Raw genomic sequence first — 24,279 nt, forward strand, 5'->3', positions numbered from 1 at the left:
TCCACAGCATGGACGGGTTAAGAAGGAACAAACCAGCCTGCTAGCTAGTGATGGGCCCACCAAAACACAAAGAGCAGGGCACTGATGAAGCCTCATGGCCTTCAAACACTCCCTTGTAGAGGCGAGTTTATAACAGTGCTTTCTTCAATACAATATTATAATATTAATATATTAATATATTAGTATATTAGTCATATATAATTATATTATATAATACAATATATATTATATATATTATATATAATTATAAATATATTATATTAGTATAATATAATATTAATACTGTAAAGTAAGAAGAAAGGAAGAGACAAACCAATGTGTGGTTGCTCAGTTGGCCCAGGGAATATCAGCTGCTCCTGGGGTTTCTTTATTTTTCCTGTTTCTTTTTAATTTGCCTTGCTTTTTAAATTAAATAAGTTAGAGGATGTATTTGAGAAGGCCAATTCCCAATATCCACTCTCCAGAATAATCCCTCCGGCTCATTTCCTAATTTGTTTCAAAGGAATGGAAACACAGTTTTTCCTTTTCCAACCCATTTTCTGTTTGATCCTTCCACTGTAGACAGCACCAATTCCTTATTGACAACACTGCTCCACACAGGAACTCAGCACGTAGCACTTTGTCTGGCACTAGACAGCAGTCTTGTGATTTGTGTAAAATAGAATCCCAGGCTGGTTTGGGTTGGAAAGGACCTTAAAGCTCATCCGCTTCCAACCCCTGCCACGGGCAGGGACACCTTCCACTAGAGCAGCTTGCTCCAAGCCCCTGTGTCCAACCTGGCCTTGAACACTGCCAGGGATGGGGCAGCCACAGCTTCTCTGGGCACCCTGTGCCAGCGCCTCAGCACCCTCACAGTAAGGAATTTCTTCCTTATATCCAACGTAAATCTCCCCTATTTAAGTTTGAATGGAGTTAAGAAAATAAAGGGGAACCAGAAATAACCTGTTCATCACTCAAGCTGGTCACCTTCCTCACGGCTTTAACGTCAATGAAATACTGCTCCACGTTCAGCGAGCTGAGTGCTCTCCAGAAAACAAGCAACACCTCCTCCCTTCCCTCCCCTCTTCTTGTGAAGCTGACAAGCATCTGGAATTTAATGTGCCCTTAATGGATTCAAGCCTCTGCTGTAAATAAGTCCTTTGCTTTGCATTAAACCACCGACATCACACTGGCACTTTTGTTCTTGTGGTGAGTCAATCAACGGGGCTCCTGCGATCCGGGGTGTGTTAATCCTCAGGCAGCAGTTCCGTGGGCTGCAGGGTGGCTGCTGCCATCAGTCACCACCTCCTAAGCCCTTTCTTGCAGCTCTCCAGTGGCGTTCAGCCACGCAGACCAGCACCTCCGCTGGGAAATGGGTCTCTAAGTCAGTTTTGAGCTTCTCAGTTTGCTTTTCCCCCTTCCCTAAGCTTGGAGGTTACTCTCTAAACTGCTTCTCTAGTGATGCTGCGAGGAGGGAGGGGTGATGCGCAGCACTGCTTTGTGCTTGTCTCCATCCTTTGGCCATCAGAGCAGAGCTTTAAGCACAGGTCACAAAGATGATGGTGGTGGCACACAGGGCTTCCCACATGCAAAACATGTCCCTTCTCACTCCCAAGAGCCTGCTGCGGTGGGTAGGGGAGACCATACCACCCCTGGTTATTTTAAGAACAACCAACTGTTTGCAGCTGCAGCAGCCCATCTGCTGCCACAACCATAGGCACTGGTGTCATCCCCTGAGAGGGAGGGACCTGAAATACCTTTGATGGTCTGAGCCAATGGGATGTGAAGGAGGCTTTTCAGTTAACCAGGTTTCATACTTCATGTATTCAATCAGATTAAGCAGCACTTCCTATGCTCTTAGGACATAAGAATGGGTTATTTTAAAAGCTGTTTCAAGCTTCTGGCTCTAGCTAAACTCCAAATTCCCTACAAAGGCTGGAATAATTCACAAGTGAAAACTGATCCAGCAAGGAAGAAATCATTTGCCATTTACTAATAAAATCGAACCCTGTTTGACTGTAATTACACCTTTGAAATTGTCTGCAACTGCTTTGTGCTATTCTGGCACCAAGCCCTCTAAAGCAAGCACACACATCCTGATACAGCTGGTTTCTGATCAGCAGATTTCAATGGTTACACTCACGGCTTCATGAGGAGCAAAACCTCATTCAGAAACACCAGCAACTCAAACAAAGAGATCATACACCATGATTTTCACAAGGAGCCATGGCTAAAATCACTGGTGTTCATCAGACATCAACAGTCTGGAGAGTTGTGTCTACTCTCTGGTTACAACAGCCAGAAATAGTCCAGTTTGCATCGAATCCCAGACTGGTTTGGGTTGGAAGGGACCTTAAAGACCACCCAGCTCCAACCCCTGCCAGGGGCAGGGACACCTTCCACTGGAGCAGCTTGCTCCAAGCCCCTGTGTCCAACCTGGCCTTGAGCACTGCCAGGGATGAGGCAGCCACAGCTTCTGGGGCAAGTTCCTGCCATGGTCTGAATTAGAAGAGCTGCAAACCTGCAGCTGAGGGAAAGATTAGAGGACAACCTCTGACAGAGGAGACACATCCAGTCGTGGCCTGGTGCTGCCCTGCCTGTTTCAGCTCCATGTGGGCCAATGCTGGCTGGTACCTGGAAGCCACAACTCATGCAAAGACATCCATCTCCCAGCCAGGCCTTACTCACACGGGTACCAAGCTCACTCACAGCATTTCCTGACGATGCTGGTTAAGAAACCACTTCCAGGTGAAGTGGGAGATGGAAGAGGACTACACCACCCAGTTACAACTGCACTGGCTTCTCTCAGAGCGGCTTACAACCAACAGCACACAGAAAGCCCACATCTCCCATCACTCACCTGCACTACATACTAACAGTCAAGATCCAGACCTTCTTCTGGTGAGGATGTTTAGGTCCTCCCTAGCAGACTGTTTCAGACTCCTGAGAGGACAGATTTAGCTCTTTCCATGCAGTGGCACCTCTCACTGATTAAATATTATCTGTTAATTCATCTTCAGGATAAATCTGATGCTGTCGCTGTATCAGATTGTGCCCAGAAGGAATTACTGCTGCAGGTTTGATAAGGAAACAATGCTATTCACCAGGGACAGGCTTGATTAATATCTTAATTATGACCACAACTCATTTAAAATGCACATTTAATCCCCAAATCCTGTTTTCCCATGGGTGCAGAAGAAGTCTTCCCTTGCTCATAGGGAGAATTTGCTGGCCTGCACCTCAGTGCAATAAACCCCAGTTTTTTCATGGTGAAGCATCTATCACTCTGGAAACTGTGCAGGGCTTTAGATGGGACTGACTTCCCAGGACTTGAGACACTGTCTCCTGTCAGCAGCAGCAACTGCTACCCTGCACAAAGGCAAGATAAGACACGTCAGTTTACACCTCTCCTATCAAGATTGAAGCCAACATCTTATTTCACGCTGGTGCACAGCAGCACGGGGACATTGCTGCTTGTCAGCAGGGATGCAGTAACTCAAGCATGAAGAGGAACTACACAAAGTAGCTCTGGTTCCACAGCGTCCTCCTGTGGCATAATATAAGGCTCCTTTTAATTAGGATGGGATAAGAATTCCCTATGCTACCAGTGTCAGCATGAAAAGACCTAAAATACAGCTGATTCTAGAAAGCAAACAGAAAACTCCTTCTATTAATGTGCTCTTTTATCAGCATCTCACACAGAAGAGCAACCACATCACACTGCAGGAAAAACTCCATGCACAGAAAGGCTGGAAAAGAAACAAATGGGATTTTACACATATTTATTAGGCACAAACCCTCCTGTCTGCTGCTGAAAGCCACTGTTTGGCGATGAGACAGGACGTTAGTTTCACCAGCTATGATGCAATTTACAACGGGTCCTTTTTGCACTTCACTTATTTAGCAGCAGGGGCTGGCAGGAAGCTCTGGGCTCAACACGAGGATGAGGTGGTTTCCACTTGAAGCCTCTTCTCAGGCTTTGGCACGATGGGGAGCGTGGGGAGGGCTTCACCGCAGCGCTCTACCCTGCTCCTCTTCAGTACTCAAGCAGAGCAGTGGTAGACGACAGGGAAAGCACAGCACGGACAAGCAGGAACACTCCACGGTTTAGACTCCATATTTTCAAGTTTTAAGCAGTTTATGCAAGTTAAAAAGATAAAGTTCTACCATGGAATCAATCCTTCCCAAGAAGACACCAAGCAAAAGGTTAGCACACATTTAGCATCCAAAACAGGAGCACAGCACCACATCTCAATCCATGTCAGCCTGCAAGTGAGTGTAATCTAAAACTAAGTCAAACTACACCATAAAGTTGTAAAGCAGGAGTGGAATTCTCATTTAGCATTCCCGTGCTTCCCCTCAGGCCCTGCTGGTTTCATGTTAAGCACTTGGGGTGTGATATTCAGAGGGGATGCTCCCTCACCAGCATCCACATCTGGGGCAGAACCTTCTTCCCTAAATCTTTTGGAGGATGTGCAGTGTGAAATGAGTCTAGGAGAGATAACATGTGATAAATACGAGCTTCCAGAGAGGAGACTGAGATGAGCTCTTAGGCAGAAGCTCTTCCCTGTGAGGGTGCTGAGGCGCTGGCACAGGGTGCCCAGAGAAGCTGTGGCTGCCCCATCCCTGGCAGTGCTCAAGGCCAGGTTGGACACAGGGGCTTGGAGCAAGCTGCTCCAGTGGAAGGTGTCCCTGCCTGTGGCAAGGGGTTGGAACTGGATGAACTTTAAGGTCCCTTCCAACACAAACCATTCCCTGTATTCATATGTCAGTTTCTGAGATACGATTCTATAAATGGCATTCTCCAAGGTAATACTTTGTCAACTTACAAGTTCTTTCATTTTTACTTAGAGAACCACATACAAACCCCAGTTTTGAATTATGTTACTCTGAGCTGCAGAGCCCAGAGTCATTTTAACAGTGGGAAGCGAGCTGGTCACCTCCAGCTGATTCAGCTTTTTAAATTACCTACCAAAATGGTCTTTTAATAAGTACAAACCCAATAAGCACAACTGCCCAGAGAGCTGCTATTTGCCATTGCTGACAGCATTCCTGGTACTGCACAAAGGCACAGCCCTCACTCCAATGGGATTACTGCCTAAAAGACAGAGTGCGGCCCTGGCTGGCTGCATGAAGGTGCAAATGTTCCTAGGTCTAATCCTCTTTTATTGAGGGGGAGGATTAGTGGTTCCGCTGGACTACCATAAAAACATAAAGGAAGTGTGTTCGAGCAAGACCATGGTGATGGCTAGAGCAAGACTTAGAGGTGTGAAGCATCACGTTAACCATAGGAGACCTTGCCCCTGCTGGATGCTGTCTTCAACCCTTGCTAGATGGACTTGGTCCTCACATACTAATTCAACAGGATCAGCATATGGGAAAGACAGATGATTCAGCCTCGACCACATTTAATTCTCTAACTCTCACCCCAAAACAGCAATCGTGGCCCACCTCTAGATGATAGTTCTGTTGATGATGCAGCCTTCAAGATGACGCAATCTTAGAATCACAGGTTGGGTTGGAAGGGACCTTAAAGCCCATCCAGTCCCAACCCCTGCCATGGGCAGGGACCCCTTCCACTAGAGCAGCTTGCTCCAAGCCCCTGTGTCCAACCTGGCCTTGAGCACTGCCAGGGATGGGGCAGCCACAGCTTCTCTGGGCACCCTGTGCCAGCGCCTCAGCACCCTCACAGGGAACAGCTTCTGCCTAAGAGCTCATCTCAGTCTCCCCTGGGGCAGGTTAAAGCCATTCCCCTTGGCCTGTCCCTACAGGCCCTTGTCCAAAGCCCCTCTCCAGCTTTCCTGCAGCCCCTTTAGGCACTGGAGCTGCTCTGAGGTCTCCCCTTAAGGAGCCTTCTCTTCTCCAGGCTGAACCAGCCCAGCTCTCTCAGCCTGCAAGGAAAACACCCTACGACTGCACCTGTTTCAAGGTCTTAATTCTACGCAAGTTTGGATTTGTTTGTTTTTTTCCTCCAGCTATTTAGAAGGAGGGGATGTGCATTCACAGCCTGTGGACAGCTCCTGACATCAGCTACCAGATCTGCATTCACATGGGGCAGAGTGTGGGGATTCTCCTCCAGCCACATGAAGTATGAGCATCTGGGGTTACCTTCTAGTGCCCCTCCAGGCACTTGGGGTGACAGAGAGCCTGGGTTCAGTAAAGTGGGATACCTCCTCTCCTCAGCACCTGCAACTGGGAAAAAGGAAAGGCCAGGCTCCCTTCCAAAGGTTTTCTGTGGCTGAAGAACACGTCTGCTCCCTGCCCTGCAAAAGACTGCAGTGAGGAGGCCAAAACACCCCAGCAAAACTGGAAACTAACAGGTAAGGAGTTTCCAAACTGGAAACAAGGAGCAACAGATGAGAAGGGGAAGTGTCACCTCTAAAGATGCATCAGGTATGAGAGAAGATCCAGAGCGTGTTATGTTTGCTGCTGCTGCTGCATATTGAGCAGGACTGAGATTTGTGTTTTCTGGGAGGAATAAAACGTGCTTCTAGAGCCCAACTTGATCAAAGAGATTTGTCTGTGAGTTACTGAAGTCTTCAGTACCTGAATGCTGGATTTAAACACTGGTTCAAGCACTTCTTCCCTGTTGTACTGACAAAGTGCTGTTAAAGAGGTCACTGTGCTCTCCAAGTGTCCAGCTTAGTCCTGAGCTGTCTTCCAAAGGCAAAACTGAACATTCAAGACCCAAGGTATTTGTTACAAGATGAAGCAGGATTATAACAATCACACACAGATGAGAATACCTGCTTATACTCTCCTTCCTAAGCACAGTTATTTCATAGAATCCCAGACTGGTTTGGGTTGGAAGGGACCTTAAAGCTCATCCAGCTCCAACCCCTGCCACGCGCAGGGACACCTTCCACTAGAGCAGCTTGCTCCAAGCCCCTGTGTCCAACCTGGCCTTGAGCACTGCCAGGGATGGGGCAGCCACAGCTTCTCTGGGCACCCTGTGCCAGCGCCTCAGCACCCTCACAGGGAAGAGCTTCCTTATATCCAACCTCAGTCTCCCCTGGAAGAAGTCATTCCCCCTTGTCCTGTCACTACAGGCCCTGATGAAGATCAGGATTTGAGAAGGGGCACAGGTCAGTTTAGCTTCCAAGATCACTACTCCACCAGAATCCCATCCATGCGGAGAACATCCAAGATAGAGCCATCATGATTTCCTCATCCTGACCCACCTTAAGTTAGCCCTCATGTGGGGTTTCCCTGCTTTGAATACACAGCACAGTACGCAAATCCTGTGGGAATTCAAAGCTTTTCCTGTAGTTCACAACCATGCATCTCATACACTGAAACTGGGACATGAATTTTTATTTGCTGCTACATTTTGTACTTCAGATGTCTTTCACATTTCTTCACCACCTCCTCCATCTACATATGCTTTGCATTATCAGGGTTTGGGTATTACAACTATCACAAGAAAACACGCCATTTCATCTCGAGCAAGAGACCAAGTTTTACTGATTTACCTGCAAATCACCATGGTGCAGGAGAAAGAAGCCTGAAAAAGAATACAGCTTGCAACCCAAAGCAACTACGAGCTTCTAGGGAGGAAAAGGAACAGCACTATCTGAAGTCCCTTCTAATGCTGAGGGACCTGGGGGGTTCAGATGGAGAAGAGAAGGCTCAGGGGGGACCTGATCGCTCCCTACAAGTGCCTGACAGGAGGCTGGAGCCAGGAGGGGCTGGGCTCTGCTCCCAAGGAACAAGGGATGGGACAAGAGGAACCGGCCTCAAGCTGCCCCAGGGCAGGTTTAGATGGATCTGAGGAACAATTCCTGCCCCAGAGGGTGCTCAGGCATTGGAACAGGCTGCCCAGGGCAGGGCTGCAGGCACCGGCCCTGCAAGTGTCCACACAGCGTGGAGACGAGGCCTCAGTGCCATGGGGCAGTGGTGGCCTTGGCAGTGCTGGGGAATGGTTGGACTGGATGAGTTTAAAGTGCTTTTCCAACCTGGTTGATTCCATGATTCTCCTTCTGAAGGAAAACCAGGAGTTAAAAGGATTTTCTTTGTGCCCAAGATAGTGGCTGCAGAAGCAGCAGGAGACTCTCATAGCAGACACCAAAAATAAACTTTTGGGAACAGAATTAACTTCCACACCATTTCTCTATAGAGGATGCTGCAATATAAATAAAGCAGAGACTCTGGGGTGTGGTCTTGGAAGTATTTTTTGACCCAGGAAGTTTTCCAAGCCTGGAAGTCATCCCCATTTGATTACTTCAAGTAGATGGTTATGTCATAAACAGGGAGAGGGGCCTGGTTTCTTTAGGACTGCATGTCATGATCACACGGGTTACAAGCAAGAGGCATGTTCTGTTAAGTGAAAATAGACTTTCATGTTATTTCTGCTTATGTATTTGAAGTCAGATGAATTTGTTTGGTTGATAGACTGGAGGGAAGGGATGGGATCCAGACGGACCTGGACACACTGGAGAGCTGGCCAATGCCAACCTCATGGAGCTCAACACAGCGAATTGCAAGGTCCTGCCCTTGGGGCAATCCCAGGCACAGCTACAGGTTGGGTGGACAAATGATTCAGAGCAGCCTGGGGAGAAGGACTTAGGGGTGTTGGTCAATAAAAAGCTCTCCATGACCTGGCTTCAGGGTGCATTTGAGCCCAGAACCAACACCCCAACACCACCACCCCCCCCCCCCCCCGTAAGCTGGGCTGCACCCCCACAGCGTGAGCAGCAGCTCAGGGAGGGGATCCTGCCCCTCTGCAGTGCTCTGGGGAGACCCCACTTGCAGCACTGTGTGCAGTTCTGGTGTCCTCAGCGTAAGAAGGACATGGAGCTGCTGGAGCAAGCCCAGAGGAGGGCACGAGGATGATCAGGGACTGGAGCACCTCCCATATGGAGACAGGCTGAGAACACTAGGGCTGTTGAGCCTGGAGAAGAGAAGCTGCGTGGAGACCTCAGAGCAGCTTCCAGGGTCTGAAGGGGGTTACAAGGATGCTGGAGAGGGACTCTTCATCAGGAACTGTAGTGATAGGACAAGGGGTGATGGGTTCACACTGAAACAGGGGGAGTTCAGGTTAGATCTTAGGCAGAAGCTCTTCCCTGTGAGGGTGCTGAGGCGCTGGCACAGGGTGCCCAGAGAAGCTGTGGCTGCCCCATCCCTGGCAGTGTTCAAGGCCAGGTTGGACACAGGGGCTTGGAGCAAGCTGCTCCAGTGGAAGGGGTCCCTGCCTGTGGCAGGGGTTGGAACTGGGTGGGCTTTAAGGTCATTTCTAATCCAAACCATCCTGGGATTCTATGATTCATTCTATGAATTTTGTAATGGGACTGACAAAGTTGAGTTACCCTCCGACTCAGGCTCAGAGTGCAGCACCTGAGCAATCCATCTATTATTTATAGAGCCAGCACACAGAGCAAACAGCTAAAAAAATTCACACATCTGCCTTACACACAGCCTCAGAGAGGCAGAAAGCAACCTACAGCCAACAAAAATAATGTGCGTAAAGGAGCAGAGGCTCAGAGCTCAGCATCAAGGACAGAACGCACCATGTTCCGTACTGAGGAGGCACCTGCTTTCGTCCCTCAGCACAAAAATAGGCTCCCTTATCCACCAAAAGCAGCACGTTCTCTAAGAAAGGATGATGAACAGCAAGGAGAGGAGACACTGGAATTCTCATCCTATGGAGTCAACACTCAGATGGAATCAACCTTCTGTCAGAAGCATCCTAAGAGTCTTTGTGCAGCTACATCCTTCTTCCAGGAGGAAAAAACCCCACCACAGTATTTCATTGACATCAAAATGTCAACATGCATGGAGATGCCTATCACTCTCCTACGTGCTCCACCAAATATAGCCTCCACCTCCCCATTTCCTACTGTCAATAGAAGGAACTCCTCCCTGGAGCCTGGCAGGCAACTCATCTGCTACAAAACCAGTGGTAGACAGGAAAGTCCTTCCCATGAAGCTGAACACCTCAGGTGACCTCCAAAACCAAGTGGGCGCACAGCATTAATCACTTGGGCATCCTCTCCCAGCTCCTCTTAGTAACACTCCTAGTGAGAACACAAGGTCTGCTTCTAGTTATAAACTGTACTACTCCCACAAGGATAGTGGGCTCTGAGGTTTCCCAGCAAGTGGTGCTATCCCATAAGGATGTACGGCTCCATTCAAGACTCCATGGAACTGTCCAACAGGAAACTGGTTCAGCCCCACTATTTTTTGGGACAAGGCAAAGGCAACAAGACCAGAATTAACAAGACACCATGAACACTGAAAACCACTGCAATTGCTGCAGTGAATATAGATAGACCTGAATTGTCCACAAAGCAGGATGGGCCAGGTTTAGCTTGGACAGTTAAGAGGTTCCTGCTACCCATGGTACAAAGCCCTGTATGACTCTTGACTTTAAAACCTTTCTCCACACTCCAGTGCTAATGGCACAGCTTTTACATTAGGAAGCAGTGAGAGTTCCTGGTGGAAGCTTAAGTTTCAGGTGGAAAAGAGAAGATGCCAATAATGCTCAGCATTTTATGGTTTGCAATGCCTGAAAACCAGGGGGTTGCTGGGATCTATTTACCTGGCTTGGATTTACATGCAAAACAAGCTGATGAAGAGGTTCACAATAGCTGACATACAAATTCACTCATTAAAGCAAGTGAGAAACAGACTGGGGCAGGGGTGTCTGCATGCATAGAATCATAGAATCATGGAACGGTTTGGGTTGGAAGGGACCTTAGGGCTCATCCAGTTCCAACCCCATGCCACAGAGGGCTTGGAGCAAGCTGCTCTAGTGGAAGGTGTCCCTGCCAACGGCAGGGGTTGAAACTGGATGAGCTTTAAGGCCCCTTTCAACACAAACCATCCTCTGATCCTATGATTCATTGGAGGACTTGTGTGAGTCACAAGTATCTGTTTCAAGTGCACCATTTTCAATCTTTCTACTACAGCAACCGCTACATAGTAAGAGTAAAATCCCCACCGTGCAGCAGAAGTTATTCAAAAAGACCAAGGGTTGTATTTTTAAAATTATTTTATTTCGTCACTCAAGCACTGGGCAATCAGCACTACAAGAAACCTTCACTGTATTTTTTCCTACGGATCTACTTAAAGCAGCATAAGATGGATCTACTAGAAGCAGCACAGAAAGATGAAGTCCAAGGCTAAATGTTACAGTGCTACTTGTACTGAAAGGCATCAACAGAAGCAGTATATGAAAGTCTCTATTATATTTTCCTGGTAAAAGGGATCCAGGGGCACAGCAGAGTCACTGCACTCTGTTCCTTCCTAGAAGATACACTCCCAGATCAGAGTAAGGGAAAAGAATAGTAATTCCCAACACCTCCAAGAGCCTGACAGGCTGCTTGGAAATCTCCCTCATTTGGCACATGAAGAGCAGGTACAAGCAGCAATGGAAACATTCCCAAAGCATGGAAATGGCAAGTCTGACACGATGTAGCCTAGAAGCAAGATTTACAACAAAGGCAGCCCCAGTGCTCCCAACCCCAGCTCCTGCAGCCATTTGGGGCCCTTTATTTTCACTTAGGAGGCTGAAATCTTCCAGACTTGAGCTTGCCAGAAGTGAAACTTGTTGGTTTAAGTCTAAGAAAAGATGATTCAGGCTCCTGAGTGACAGAAAAACTATGGAATTCCAACACATGAAGAAGTCCTCACACCAAAATACCTGGATTCTGAAAGGTGACATCTCCGCAGCCAAGCAGTTGTGGGGGCTTTTATCCAGGGAAGTTGAGACAATTAAATCCAAGTGCAATATTACAGCATGTAAAGCCCCCGCATGGCCAACCTTACTCAGAATCAAAGTGGCCTTCACTCACTGCAGCTTAATCCTCCGTGAATAAGTTTATGCCACACACTTTCCCAACAGAGCTATAAGAGAAGGGCAACCACCAACTGGCACGACACACACTAAAAGACTCCTGCTGTTAGAGCTGGTGTTTTGCTATGACGGCTTTTCTGCTTCTGGGGTCAGGGTATTTGTTGTTCTGGCACACTGGGCAGCTCAGCTGGGATGGCACAGTCCCCATCCACAACACAGACTTGTGTCAGAGTAACTCACACACTGTTACACAGAGCACTGCCCAGTTACCTCCAAAGGAGCATCCATGGATGATGTTAATACCACAAGGTAACAGGGTCCACAGAAAGACTTTGATTGAACTGAAAGGCTCCACGCCAAAAATCATAGCGCCTACACACACTCCAACACTGGCTCTATCCAGGCTGCCAACCAACACCACTTTACAAGACCTGTGCTCCATCCCACCTATACAACGTGAACATACACCAGGCCACACACTTCGCAAGGCACAGATGCTACTACAGTACACGGAGTTGTAGGGACCGCACAAAACACGTACTGGACGAGGCAGAGGGTTCCCCATCTCACTCTATGTATGGCCTGTGTGTAGGAGCCTACACCTCATTGTAAAGCCTGTACATTAAAGATGTAAGACTTCTGAAAACCAGCTGTAATACAGTAAAATACAGTAAAGCCCAACTGCAACACTCTATAAAAGAGTAAACACATGTAGAACATTACATAAGCATACAAGATTATTTAATTAAAGGCTACACTATGACACTTATCCATGATGGACAAGATTAAAACCCTGAAACAAGAGTTAATATAACTCTGACCTTTCCAAAGTTACCACCCTCACACTTTCTCTTTCACCTTCAATATATAAAAACGGTTTCATCATGAGCAAGAAAATATATCATGAAAAATAAGCAGTTTCTCATCTATTTCCTCAATATTAGGCCATTAAAAGTTCAATACAGCAGGTTTTAAAGATAAGCAAACGTGATGCTGATGAACCAGAAGATGAGGTGATGCCACTGCTAAAGTAAGGATGAACACAAGTTGCCATGACGTCTTGAATGAAACACAAGAATGACTACACACAGCCACCACGACACTGAAAACACTCTCACCATGCCCAGTACATGGGAAGAGGGTCTAAAACCATGCCTGGACAGCAGCAAGGCTAATGCACTACAGACACAAACCACAACAGCAGTGCTCTTGCTATGATAAAAATCCTCAGTTCTGGAAATAAGGAAGATAATTCCAATGGAGGAGGAAAAAAAGAGAACAGAAATCCAAATCCTGGAGCTGTGCACAGAAAACATCTCCCCACACTACAGAAGCTATCCGTAGCTGGCGAGAAAGCCAAGACCGAGTAACCCCACACCTACGAAGGCTTTTGAGCAGAATACTTCTGCCCTGTAATTACTATTTACACTAAGTCGTGAACCAGGTTCTCCCCAGAGCCAGAAGTTGTATAACCCAAGAACAAAGAGATACAATTTACACCCCTTTTGGGGGGTATATTAGACAGGAAAAAAGACCACTCTGCCGGTGTGAATAACAGCATCTCATCTCGCTGCCCTGCTCCACAACTCATATTCAGAGGGGCAGCGCTGGCCCGGGACGCTGCCACAAGGCATCCATTTGCAGTAAGAATGAAAAGGGAAAACCAAATAAAAGGGGGGGGGGGGAAGGGAGGGATAAAAGGAGGGAAGGAAACAAACGGGGGGAAAGAAAACCGAAGTGCCGCAAACGGCCGCGGCCCAAGTCCCCTCCCCGGAGCGGGACGGGCTCACCGCGGGGCCGGGGCAACCCGCGCCCGCAGCCCGCAGCCCCCGGCCCGGCCACAGGCGTGGGCCCGCACCCGCCCTGCCCTTCGCTTCGCTTCCCTTCGCTTCGCTTCCCGTCCCGCTGCCCCCCCACCCCACCCCGGGCTCCGTCGCCCTCGGCCGGGTGATGCCGCCGCCCCGCCGCCAACCACCACCACCACCACCACCCCCCCGCTTCCATCCCTGAGGCGGCCGGGCGGGAGCGGCCGCGCTCCGGTCCCCTCCGCGGGGCCTAGCGCGGCCTAGGCGTCCCCGCGGCGGCGCGGAGGGGAGGCGCGGGCGCCGGAGCCGGGGGTGCCTGGGCGGCCGGCGGGGGCCCCCGCGTTGCTGCGGCTGCGCCGGGCTGGAGGAGCTGGGAGATTGCGCGGTAGGACACTCACCTCAGAGCGGCTGCGCTGCGGCGGGCCTGCGCCGTGGAGCCGTGCGGCGGGCGGAGGCCGGGCAGGGAGCGGAGCGGGGACGCGGCGCGGCTCGGCCTGAGCCGCCGCAATGGCGAGCGGGAGAGGCGGAGAGCGGCGGCGGCGGCGGCGGCGGGAGGAGGCCGGGGGGAGAGGGAGAGAGCGGGAGGGGAGGAGGAGGAGGAGGAGGAGGAGGAGAAGGAGGACGACGACGACGTATGGCGTCATAGCCCGGCGCCGCCGCCATCATGAGGAGGGCGAGGGCCGCACCGGGAGGTCGAGGCGGCGGCGGCGGCGGCGGGGGGGAACGGGAGGAGGCGGAGGGGAGCGGGCGCCATGTTGGGGAGGTCGCGGTGCCCCTGCCCCGCGGAGCCGGGTGTGCGGGTTGGAACGTATCGAAACGGGAAAGGAGGGACCGCAGCAGGCAGCTACGGGCGGCCCGGCCCTGCCTGGTGCTTGGGAGGCGCTGGGGCTGGAAAGAGGGTGTCGATCGATCACATAGACCGTTTGCCCGGTACCGTAAATGTAACGGCACGGCGGGCACGGGTGTGCTTGGCTAACTGCCTGGCAGCATATAAATACCGGGGGAGCCTTGTAATAAACGATCAGCTTGTGCCCCGCCGCTGGGGCCGCGCCTTCGGTCCTCACAGCCCATGGCTGGGGGGGTGCGGGCGCCATCTTGAGGAGGTTGCGGCCTTTCCCCCCCCCCCTCAGCGCTGAAGTGGGTTCGGGCGGTGGGCCCCGGGCTGGGCTGTGGTCCCGAGCGCGGTTTTCTGTGGAAAAAAACCCGTTTAAAGCCTCCCAGTCTGCGGCGTGGCCGTGGTTTACCTGCCCGCACAGCGCCCTGCCGGGTTTGCGGTAGGAGCAACGGTATTGCTGAGCTAATGTGGGGTTAAAATAAAGAGAGGTTAAAAGAAGGCCTCGGGAGGTGGCCATCTGTGTGGAGCTGTAAAGCGCAGGGCCGCCGGCAAGCAGCTGGGGCTCCTGTGCTGCTGGAGCTCCTCAAAGGCAGCTTGGGCTCATGCCAAGGGGAAGGGTGGCCCTGCTGCTCCTCGCTAAACACAGATAAAGCTGTCTGAAAGCAGCTGACCGCCCGTTTTCTGCCCTGGCCACAGGCAGGCTCCACAGAGCTGCTCGTTTCCATGGCTGCCCTCTGGGTGTCAATGAACCAAACTCATCTTTAGCCCCAGTAATTACTCTTCCTGGTGTACAGAAGCTAAAGGTTTCTTGTATTATCAGGGCTTAGAGACATCTGCTGGGGTCACAGCCTGGTGCTGGGAGAAGGTGTGCAGAGAACCCCAGCCTGGTTTGGGTTGGAAGGGACCTTAAAGCTCATCCAGTTCCAACCCCTGCCACAGGCAGGGACACCTTCCACTGGAGCAGCTTGCTCCAAGCCCCTGTGTCCAACCTGGCCTTGAACACTGCCAGGGATGGGGCAACCACAGCTTCTCTGGGCACCCTGTGCCAGCGCCTCAGCACCCTCACAGGGAAGAGCTTCTGCCTTATCTCCAACCTGAACTTCCCCTGTTTCAGTTGGAACCCTTCACCCCTTGTCCTATCACTGCAGCCCCTGATGAAGAGCCCCTCCCCTTAAAGGCAGCCGCTGTCCCCAGGCAGCCTGGGGTGTTCGGTAGGAGCCTGAAATATAAAGAAGGATTTTGCATGCAGAGGGAAATGATAAAAAATGGGTATAAATGTGTGTTTTGTAGGAGGGAGCCTCAAGATGGGACTTGACGTCTGATGCGCTGAAGCTGTCAAACTGAAGATGTTTTCCCCACACCCAATGGATGACATGGAAAATAGAATGAGGACAGGTACTAGAAGAGATAACAGAAGCTGGTTAAGAGCAGCCCGGAAAGCAAAATGTTTTCAGTAATATTCTTTCATTAAGGATCTTAAATGTTTATTATGCAGTTTCTGCTAAAGACTTGGCGGATCAGAAATTCACTGCACTTTCATATTGATCATAGTTTTATTTTGGTTGCTGTAAAATGCATGTAATTTGTTTCATTTCAGGACCATCTGTGCCTAGTAAAAACCTCTTCCATGAGTATGTCAGTGTGCTGAAAATGCTAAGTTGCCGTTACACTAACATCCACTACAGGATGAAGCAGGCAGTTCCAGGCCCTGTAGAAGGGGATGTGTCCTACATGGACAACTCGGGGCACTCTACAGATTTACTCATAGGCAAATACAGAGAATATAGAAGTAACTTCATGTGATGGCCGTCAATTTTTTCCATTTACAAATAGAATAAAGCAATAGTAGATAAATTCTTAGGGCAGGAAGTGATGACCATACTATATCCATGTGAAGGTGCAAGAATATGGAAAGCATGGTGTGGAAGACACACACTAACTGGTGTGCCTCATCTGCAGAGCCATCTGAGACATTGGCATGTGTATCAGTTCAGCTTGGGATCAACTGTCCACTCTACAGTCACACTCCACTTGTTGCTTCAGCAGTGCCCCTGCATTTTGGGGGGGGGGGAGGCGATCTTTGCTACCACATGCACCTTGTGGGTAAAATAACACCTCTGCTTCTTGTGTGAATGGTATCCTAGCCCATACGCTCAATCATGCTGAGTTTTGGGTGCTCTGGATTTCTGCTACTGGCCTCCCGTGGATATGAAATGTGGATCCAGGCCAGATGATGACTTAAACCAGATGAACGTAACTCTTGCTGCAGAGCCAGGAAGGTGTTTTGGCTGGGCTGGTGCTCCTTGAAGACGTGGGAGGGAATGCCAACACAGGCAGACATGCGGAGGCAGCTGATGTGGACGGTAACAGCAATGGAATTCTCTTGTAATCAGTAGGTTTGGAGCAGAGCCATGAGCACTGAGACCTGGGACTGTGCCACGCAACAGCCCTGGTGTAACCAACCCACAGTGACCCAGAATCAATGCAGGTGGAAGACTACTTCCTGGTACATCACAGGAAGATAAAGGAGCCACCAAGATCATTTCATAATGGTGGGATGTGATAATACTGAAAGAGCTTTGGAACACTCTGGAGTCTCCCCCAGAGCCTCCGCAGCTCTGGAGTTGGAGGTTTTAAGAACAGGTTAGACAGAATACCACTCAGGAATGCTGCAGGTAGAGTTGCTCCTGCCTTGGGGGAAAGGATGTATGACATCGCATCTCGGGGTCCCATCCAGGTGGGTATTTCCAAGGCCAATTGTTGCTAAGGGGTTTGGAATGGGCAGGTCAAATCACGGGCTTGTCAAAGTGCACATTTATGAGTCAGTGGCCGTTGAGGGGGCTGGGACTGGCACAGTGTTCTTTTTCCACCCCTCTCAAAGAGCTCTTAGTTATGTGAAGAGAAGAGCACACACAGGACCAAAGCCTCTCTCTAGGGAACAGCATGGACATTTGGGATGTACCAGAAAGGTCCCGAGAGACAGCATTTCTCAGAATGAACAAACTAACTTTCTCTCTTTAAAAACCAGCATCAGCACTTGTCTCCCAGGTTCTCATGTTCATCCAGCCTGTGCGGTGCTCCATGATCCTATGTCAGGTTTGGGAAAAGACTAATTGCAAGTACAAATGTACCTTTGGCCAGGAGAAGGGAAGGGAGCCTGGCTTGTACACCCATGGGAATGCCAGGGGCTAGTTAGCACATGTCATAATCAGCATTCAGGGAAAGACTGGGGAGGAACAATGTAGGAATGTGAGGAAGGGGAGCTCTGGTGATGGAGCAGGCACAGAAAGTTTTACCCGTCCACATTCTGGGTCTGGAAAGAGAAAATGCGGAAGGGATAACATGAGGACAATGCTGTCAAGTTACCTGCTGGATGTGTTGGCTCAGGTGCTGTTGAGGCCATGGGGGAGAGGTCAGAAGACTTGGTACAGGTGTATTAGCAGCTCACCTTGTCTTTGGTTGGTGACTTCTGGGACAGAACAAGAAAACAGACAAGTAACAAGGAAGGATTGCCTAGGAAATGATCCCCAGGAGAGCATAAGGGGAATGGGAGTGCCTGGGTCAATTAGCTGGTGCTGCTTGGTGACATGGGGGACTTATTACCAGCAGTGTAAGTGGCTTCTGAGCTTTGGCCAACAGCCTCAGACAGGTCTGGCCTGAAAGTGCCACCAGGCTTGGGCAACAGATTTTGTGTGGTTTGGGGTGCCATAGTAGGATTCATGCACAAAGAAGAGCCCTGGCTCCAGTGAAGGCTTTTCTCCTGTGGGATTGTGGCTGCATTACAACCAGGAAGTTTGCAACTGGGAAAAGGTACTATTGACTTGCAGGGACCACAAACAGATTATGTGTTCCTAAGCGGATGTACCACTTGATAGTGCATTTAGCACATCTCATGGAGCAAGTCAATCCAACACATTACTCCTATCACCTAAGCCAATGTGGGCAGGAGGGAGGGTGTCCAAAAAGTGTCTCAGAGAAGCTTTAGGACTTCCTGAACATACCAACCCCTGCTCATTTTATAACAAACATCACAACAAACAAGGGCCTGTTACCTTCCTGGGCTTAGATGGGAAGGCTGATCCCTGGCATGCTGGAGGTGCATGTGTTCATGCAGCAGATGTGTTCCAGGCAGCAATTCTAATGCCACAAAATGTCCTAGCTGCCTCAGAGTTAAAACCTCTGCTGCCTGGTGGTGCTTGGTGGCTGCCTGTGCTTGGAAGAGGTGGAATCTCAGGCTCTTGGCATCTTACATCACCAGGAAAAAAAAGTGGTCTCCTTCCATACAGAGTTTTTATTCTCATTTTAAGCCCATAAAAAGTGACCGATTCACTTTTCACAGGGAAGAGCTTCTGCCTAAGAGCTCATCTCAATCTCCCCTCTGGCAGGTTAAAGCCATTCTCCTTGTCCTGTCCCTACTGGCCCTTGTGCAAAGGCCCTCTCCTGGTCTCTTGTAGGCCCCGGTTCAATAGTTAATGTCAAGATTCATTTTCTTGGTCAACAATAAACAATTTTAGGGCCCTGCTTCCTATTTTTGGAGTTCTGTTTTGGGTACTCACCCAGACCAGCAGGGCTCTGAGACAGCCTTAAACCTCCCTTGGGAGCAGGGAGAGTTACAAGCAGAAAGGGGATCTATGCCGTGGGCTCTGGAGACCTCAATTCTCTCAGCAGAGAGAAGGGTTGTGTGATGTGAAGATCTAGAAGATACCCAATATTGGGGCTAAGACCCTTGTTTTGGCATTTGATTATACAACAAAATGGGGTCTGAATGTGCAGCAACACAAGTGACATATGAAGTGTCTTGGAGACAGCAGCTTCACTCGTGGTTTCTGTCTGCAGCCACCAGTAACCAAAGTAGTGTGGGTTTTGGGCTTGCCCCACAGCAGCTAACTTCTTCACTGCTTCTCACAACTAGGGATTGTTTCTATTCTGCCAGTAGCCAGAGTATTTAAAAGTAAGAGGCAGCAGTGCTGGATGAGTGCCATTCTCTCATCTCTGTGTAACAGCAGTAATAGTAACAACTACTGAGAGGGAATAGCACATAAGAGCCCACTTAGGCTATTATGTATAGCTTTTCAGTCCTCATTGGAATGTTCCTTGCAACTAAGCACCAAACTGCAGTAGATTTTACAGCGAAAAAAGATAATGGGAGACAAAGACGAGACTGTAAAAGATGAAGAAACGAGCTGGGAACTTGTTGGCAGGGAGGCTTTCTTCTCTCCTCCTATTTTGTCTGCAGCTTATTTTCAAGCACACTGGTGAAAACTTAATGGGTTCTTAGGACAGGGGCAGCCTGACTCAAGTATCTCATTTCCATAGAATCCTAGACTGTTTGAGGTTGGAAAGGACCTTAAGATCATCCAGTTCCAATCCCCTGCCATTGACGGGCACACTTCACACTAGACCATGTCACCTAAGGCTCTGTCCAGCCTGGCCTTGATGCTTAGGCTTGTCCTGTACCAGCACTGTGCTGCTGCTGAAACACCTGATGATCCCAAGTCCTCACTTGTGGGACAGAGCTGGAGAGGGTGGCTGTGGCCAGCACTGCTCTGGTGAGCCTGAGTGTCCAGCCCCAGTGTGACACCTCCTCAGATCAGCTGCTGTCTTCCTAATGCAGTGCTTCCAAAGAACATGCTACTGCAGAGACTTCTGCACATGACTGCAACCCCCCCCCCCCCTCCATTGCAAGTCCTTCTCCATGGCCAATCTGCTTTTCTTAGGGATATAAACTCCCCAAGCAGTCACTGAAGACTGACTACACCGAGTTGGATATTTATGCTTTGCTTTTCTTTATTACTCAACGAGTTTTGGCTAAAGAGGCTGTTTTCCCCTGGCTGGTCTGGCTGCCTGCACACAATTACACTTGGCTATTATTAGCAAGAGTGAGCAGGGCTGAGTTTACAACTGTGCAGGAGCGATAAGCTCAAGACGACAGCGCTTCCTCTCCAAGGAACTGTGTAACTCTGCTCCTCCGCGTCTGGAGCCGCCGCCATGCTCGAGGCAGGAGGTATTTCTGTTCTCTCTGAAAGGATGCCCAGGCCGGGTGGTTTCCTTCAACGGATTAGACAGAGAGAATATCCCCACAATTTTACCCTCAGCATCCAAGGCACTAAAGTCACAGAAGTCTCATACCCATTTTTATGGCCTTCGGACCAAATTCCTTAGGACCCCAAGCCATGGCCATACTGGTTTCCCTGAACTAATCACATTTCTGTATCCACACTAAATCTGAATTTGCTTTCTCAGTATGAACTTACAGAGAGTGGGATAGATCTCACTCAGTGTTTCTGTACCTAAACGAACACACCCAGAGCTGCTTTAAGCCTCTGCATACATTTAATCTGAGGGATCACATCCTGCACTGCTCTCACTATGCAAATCTAAAGGACTAGTCCACATATTATTGCAGGCTTTAGATTTAGGAGAGATTAATCCCATAAGTCTCAGTTTTATGACTCTCATGTAGCAACATGTGAGAAGAAAACCTGCACATTGGAGGTGTGAATTGTCACCTTGTGCTGATGAGGCAGCAGCATTGGTGAAGCACAGAGGAAAGCAACAAGAATAACAGGTTTAAAAACTATAGCATGGGAATGAAAGGCTGGAAGAGTGCATTTCTTACCCTAAAGAGCTGAAAGGAAGAAGTTTTAGGAGAAAGGAGACATAACTCTCACTTCATGAAAGGTCATTGTAAAGACAGCAATGAACTGTGGGTTATGGCTGCTGGTGAGCTCAGCTCAGGCTCTGCCACTGTAGGTGTGGGAACAGTCATAGAGCTACCTGAGAGCTGAATGGCCCTGGGACATGACAAGAGAAGCTCACCAGAGACACCCCCAGAAGTCCCCAGACTGAAATCCCACAAACTATTAAAGCTCTGATCTCCTCTTCCAAGTAAGCCTGCGATGCCAGATTGTGAAGGGTTTAAGACCTGCCAAAGCATTGCAGCAGACCCTAACTGTGGTTCTAGGCAAGAAAAGCAAAGTACCAGCTGCAGTGTAAGAGCCTGGAATGTTTCCTATTCTGCTATCTTGCTTTCTGGTGATGCCAACAGAAGTTATGCAAGCCACATGCATAAAGACAATGGGAAAGGATGAGGAATCGATAGAAGCATTTCTAAGAACACAGACCTACTCCTTGGATAGTTCCCAAAGGGCGAGCTATAATTATCAGGTACTCCTAGAATATTGTATCTATTTTTTCAGGTGCCAGGCTTCCTGGATAAAGTATCCCAGGACCCAACACAACAGGTGACGGAAGGACTCCTGCTTTCAAGGACACCATTTGAAAGGAGTTGGGCACCATAGCAAGCTCAGTGGTTATTACTGGAGTGAGACAAAGAGCCTCATGCTTAGAAAGCTCTGATATACCCCAGCACAAGATGGTGTATACTGCTAGTGGAAGCTTCAGCTTTAAATAGTAAGTAGATCATTACTTACCTTGAAGAGCTGAAGTATAAGGTGAGGTTACAAAACAGATCACTCAGGGAGACACTCCTATCGGTAGTAATAGAAGAAGCAGCGATTTCATAAGGGTTGGTTGGCATTTTCTTCCTTTCATTTCTTCAAGCACTGGATTGTTGCCAGCAGCAGATTGCAAGTCATGTCAGAAGCTGTAAACCAACCACAACTCTCCTTAGGAAGCTCTCCTATGGAACAACTGATGTTGCAAGAGATTTCACTTTCCCCTGAAAGGTCAGATTAAGAAAACTAGGCACATGACATCATTCACCTGCATCGCTTGTGATCCAGCCTTCACTTCTGCTGTCTTGGGGGCTTGATAAAACCAGCTTACATCCCAATCAAACTCTGCAGGCATGAAATAGGAATTATCAACAGTTCTCCGATGTAAAAAAATCCATCTTATACATGCAAAGCATCTCTCCTTGTTCCTCCACAACCATATCTGGTGAAGGATGTGTTAAATCTAGGATGGGAAGCTCCCAGCATCATCAAAAGCCAATGTCACAGAATACAAATTCCCTGCATACATAAGCACATCGCGGTTTCAAGAAGGTTGGTCAGCCTATCTTGAACTGCCATGAGAAGAAACCCACAGAAGCTATCACAGATAATAACATTTTGTGTAAACAAGAAGTGAGCCAGATCATTCCTGCTATGGAATGGGAAATCCAAGTAGTTCTTACTGTGTATCCAACATGCCAAGTGCTGCATCATAGAATAGTTAGGGTTGGAAAGGACCTTAAGATCATCCAGTTCCAAACCCCTGCCATGGGCAGGGACACCTCACACTAAACCATGTCATCCAAGGCTCTGGCCAAACCTGGCCTTGAACACTGCCAGGGATGGAGCATTCGCAACTTCCTTGGGCAACCCATTCCAGTGCCTCACCACCCTCACAGTAAAGAACTTCCTCCTTATATCCAATCTAAACTTCCTGTTTAGGTTTGAACCCATCACCCCTTGTCCGATCACTATAGTCCCTGATGAAGAGTCCCTCCCCAGCATCCATATATGCCCCCTTCAGATATGTACTGTGGTTGTGCATCCACCCGATCAGATGAGGGTTTGGGGGTAGATTTATTCTGCAGACCTTTTTTTCAGACAATAAAGATCAAATAAGCCATAGATAGAATCATGGAATGGTTTGGGTTGGAAGGGACCTTAAAGCTCCTCCAGTTCCAACCCCTGCCACGGGCAGGGACACCTTCCACTAGAGCAGCTTGCTCCAAGCCCCTGTGTCCAACCTGGCCTTGAGCACTGCCAGGGATGGGGCAGCCACAGCCATGAGCAGATGAGACAGGAGTTAACTTACTGAAAACTTTATTTACTTCTTCTGACACTGTGTAGTGCCAACATCTAATAAGGCCTTTTGGATGGAAGTTTCTCTTTAAGAATTCACCATAGGAACCTCTTCATTATGGAGATACCATTTATGAGCAGAATTCCCCTCTGAAGTCAGGAAATGACAGCCAGAGCATTTCTTAAAACGAGAAGTGAGACGAAAGGCTCCATGTCACTTCTCAAGCCTTTCTTATTTATCATAAAGAACCACAATGCATTTGTTAATGTGAAAATAAACAACAGGAGATGCCAGGCAATACAGAAATACTGACTGAATGAAAGAGTAAAGAAGGGAAACTGCTCACATACAGTTTGAAATACCAAATGTGGTGAATAATACCTTTTTAAACTTTACATGTATATAGGCATCACTCACATACAAGTCCCGTGACTTTGCCCATCACTGCAGCCTGCCCACAAACATGCACATCAACATCCAGAGTATATTTAACACAGAGCTTTGGTGTACAACAGCTTCCTACAGGAAATGTTAACTTCATCTTCCCAGAGCAACAGACTGTGCACGACTGCTTGGTACCAGCAACATGAAGCAAGCCCTAATACTAGAGAAATCATTGAATCCCAGCCTGGTTTGTGTTGGAAGGGACCTTAAAGCTCATCCAGCTCCAACCCCTGCCACAGGCAGGGACCCCTTCCACTGGAGCAGCTTGCTCCAAGCCCCTGTGTCCAACCTGGCCTTGAGCACTGCCAGGGATGGGGCAGCCACAGCTTCTCTGGGCACCCTGTGCCAGCGCCTCAGCACCCTCACAGGGAAGAGCTTCTGCCTAAGATCTAACCTGAACTTCCCCTGTTTCAGTCTGAACCCATCACCCTATCGCTACAGTCCCTGACAAAGACAAGTAAGTTGCCCAGAAGGAAGTTACTTCCCCAAACACTTGCTCTGCTGCAACTGCTGTTAAAGTGGGTTCTTCAGCTTCTGCAAAACTGCCCCTGGGACCCACACTGACAGTGATGGTGGGAGCTGCCCCATGATGCTGAGCAGTTCCTACCTCAGTACTCAGAAATAGTCCCTTAAAGCTCTGTGTGGTAAATAATCATACAAAAATG

The 24,279-nt window shown here is 49.0% G+C and overlaps 1 protein-coding gene and 2 long non-coding RNA genes across 11 annotated transcripts in view; 1 reads left to right on the forward strand and 2 right to left on the reverse strand.

Moving 5' to 3' along the window:
• NRF1 (nuclear respiratory factor 1) overlaps positions 1-14,465 on the reverse strand; it is a 70,833-nt gene extending 56,368 nt beyond the window's left edge. For 2 of the 8 annotated variants that reach the window (XM_065677887.1, XM_065678212.1), the window contains exon 1: positions 13,977-14,373. In XM_065677887.1, the coding sequence (XP_065533959.1) occupies positions 13,977-14,222 (246 nt within the window). In that variant the 5' untranslated portion in view covers positions 14,223-14,373. Of the gene's footprint in view, positions 1-13,976 lie in introns of all 8 variants that reach the window. The other 6 variants (XM_065677705.1, XM_065677792.1, XM_065677967.1 and 3 more) reach the window with 6 other exon arrangements.
• A 960-nt stretch (positions 14,466-15,425) lies between these two features.
• Positions 15,426-16,206, forward strand: LOC136013942 (uncharacterized). Its single transcript, XR_010612461.1, has 2 exons — positions 15,426-15,808; positions 16,011-16,206. It is a non-coding gene; the product is annotated as an uncharacterized LOC136013942 (long non-coding RNA).
• On the reverse strand, positions 15,931-22,216 carry LOC136013975 (uncharacterized). Of its 2 annotated transcripts, XR_010612480.1 has the most exons (4): positions 22,139-22,216; positions 21,847-22,019; positions 17,862-17,882; positions 15,931-17,726 (listed from the first exon to the last, which is right to left on the reverse strand). It is a non-coding gene; the product is annotated as an uncharacterized LOC136013975 (long non-coding RNA). The 2 variants fall into 2 exon arrangements; XR_010612474.1 differs by having other exon boundaries at positions 15,931-17,882.
• Positions 22,217-24,279: the final 2,063 nt, after the last annotated feature.

The sequence above is a fragment of the Lathamus discolor genome, chromosome 1 (assembly GCF_037157495.1).
Source record: "Lathamus discolor isolate bLatDis1 chromosome 1, bLatDis1.hap1, whole genome shotgun sequence".
NCBI classification, from domain to species: domain Eukaryota; kingdom Metazoa; phylum Chordata; class Aves; order Psittaciformes; family Psittacidae; genus Lathamus; species Lathamus discolor.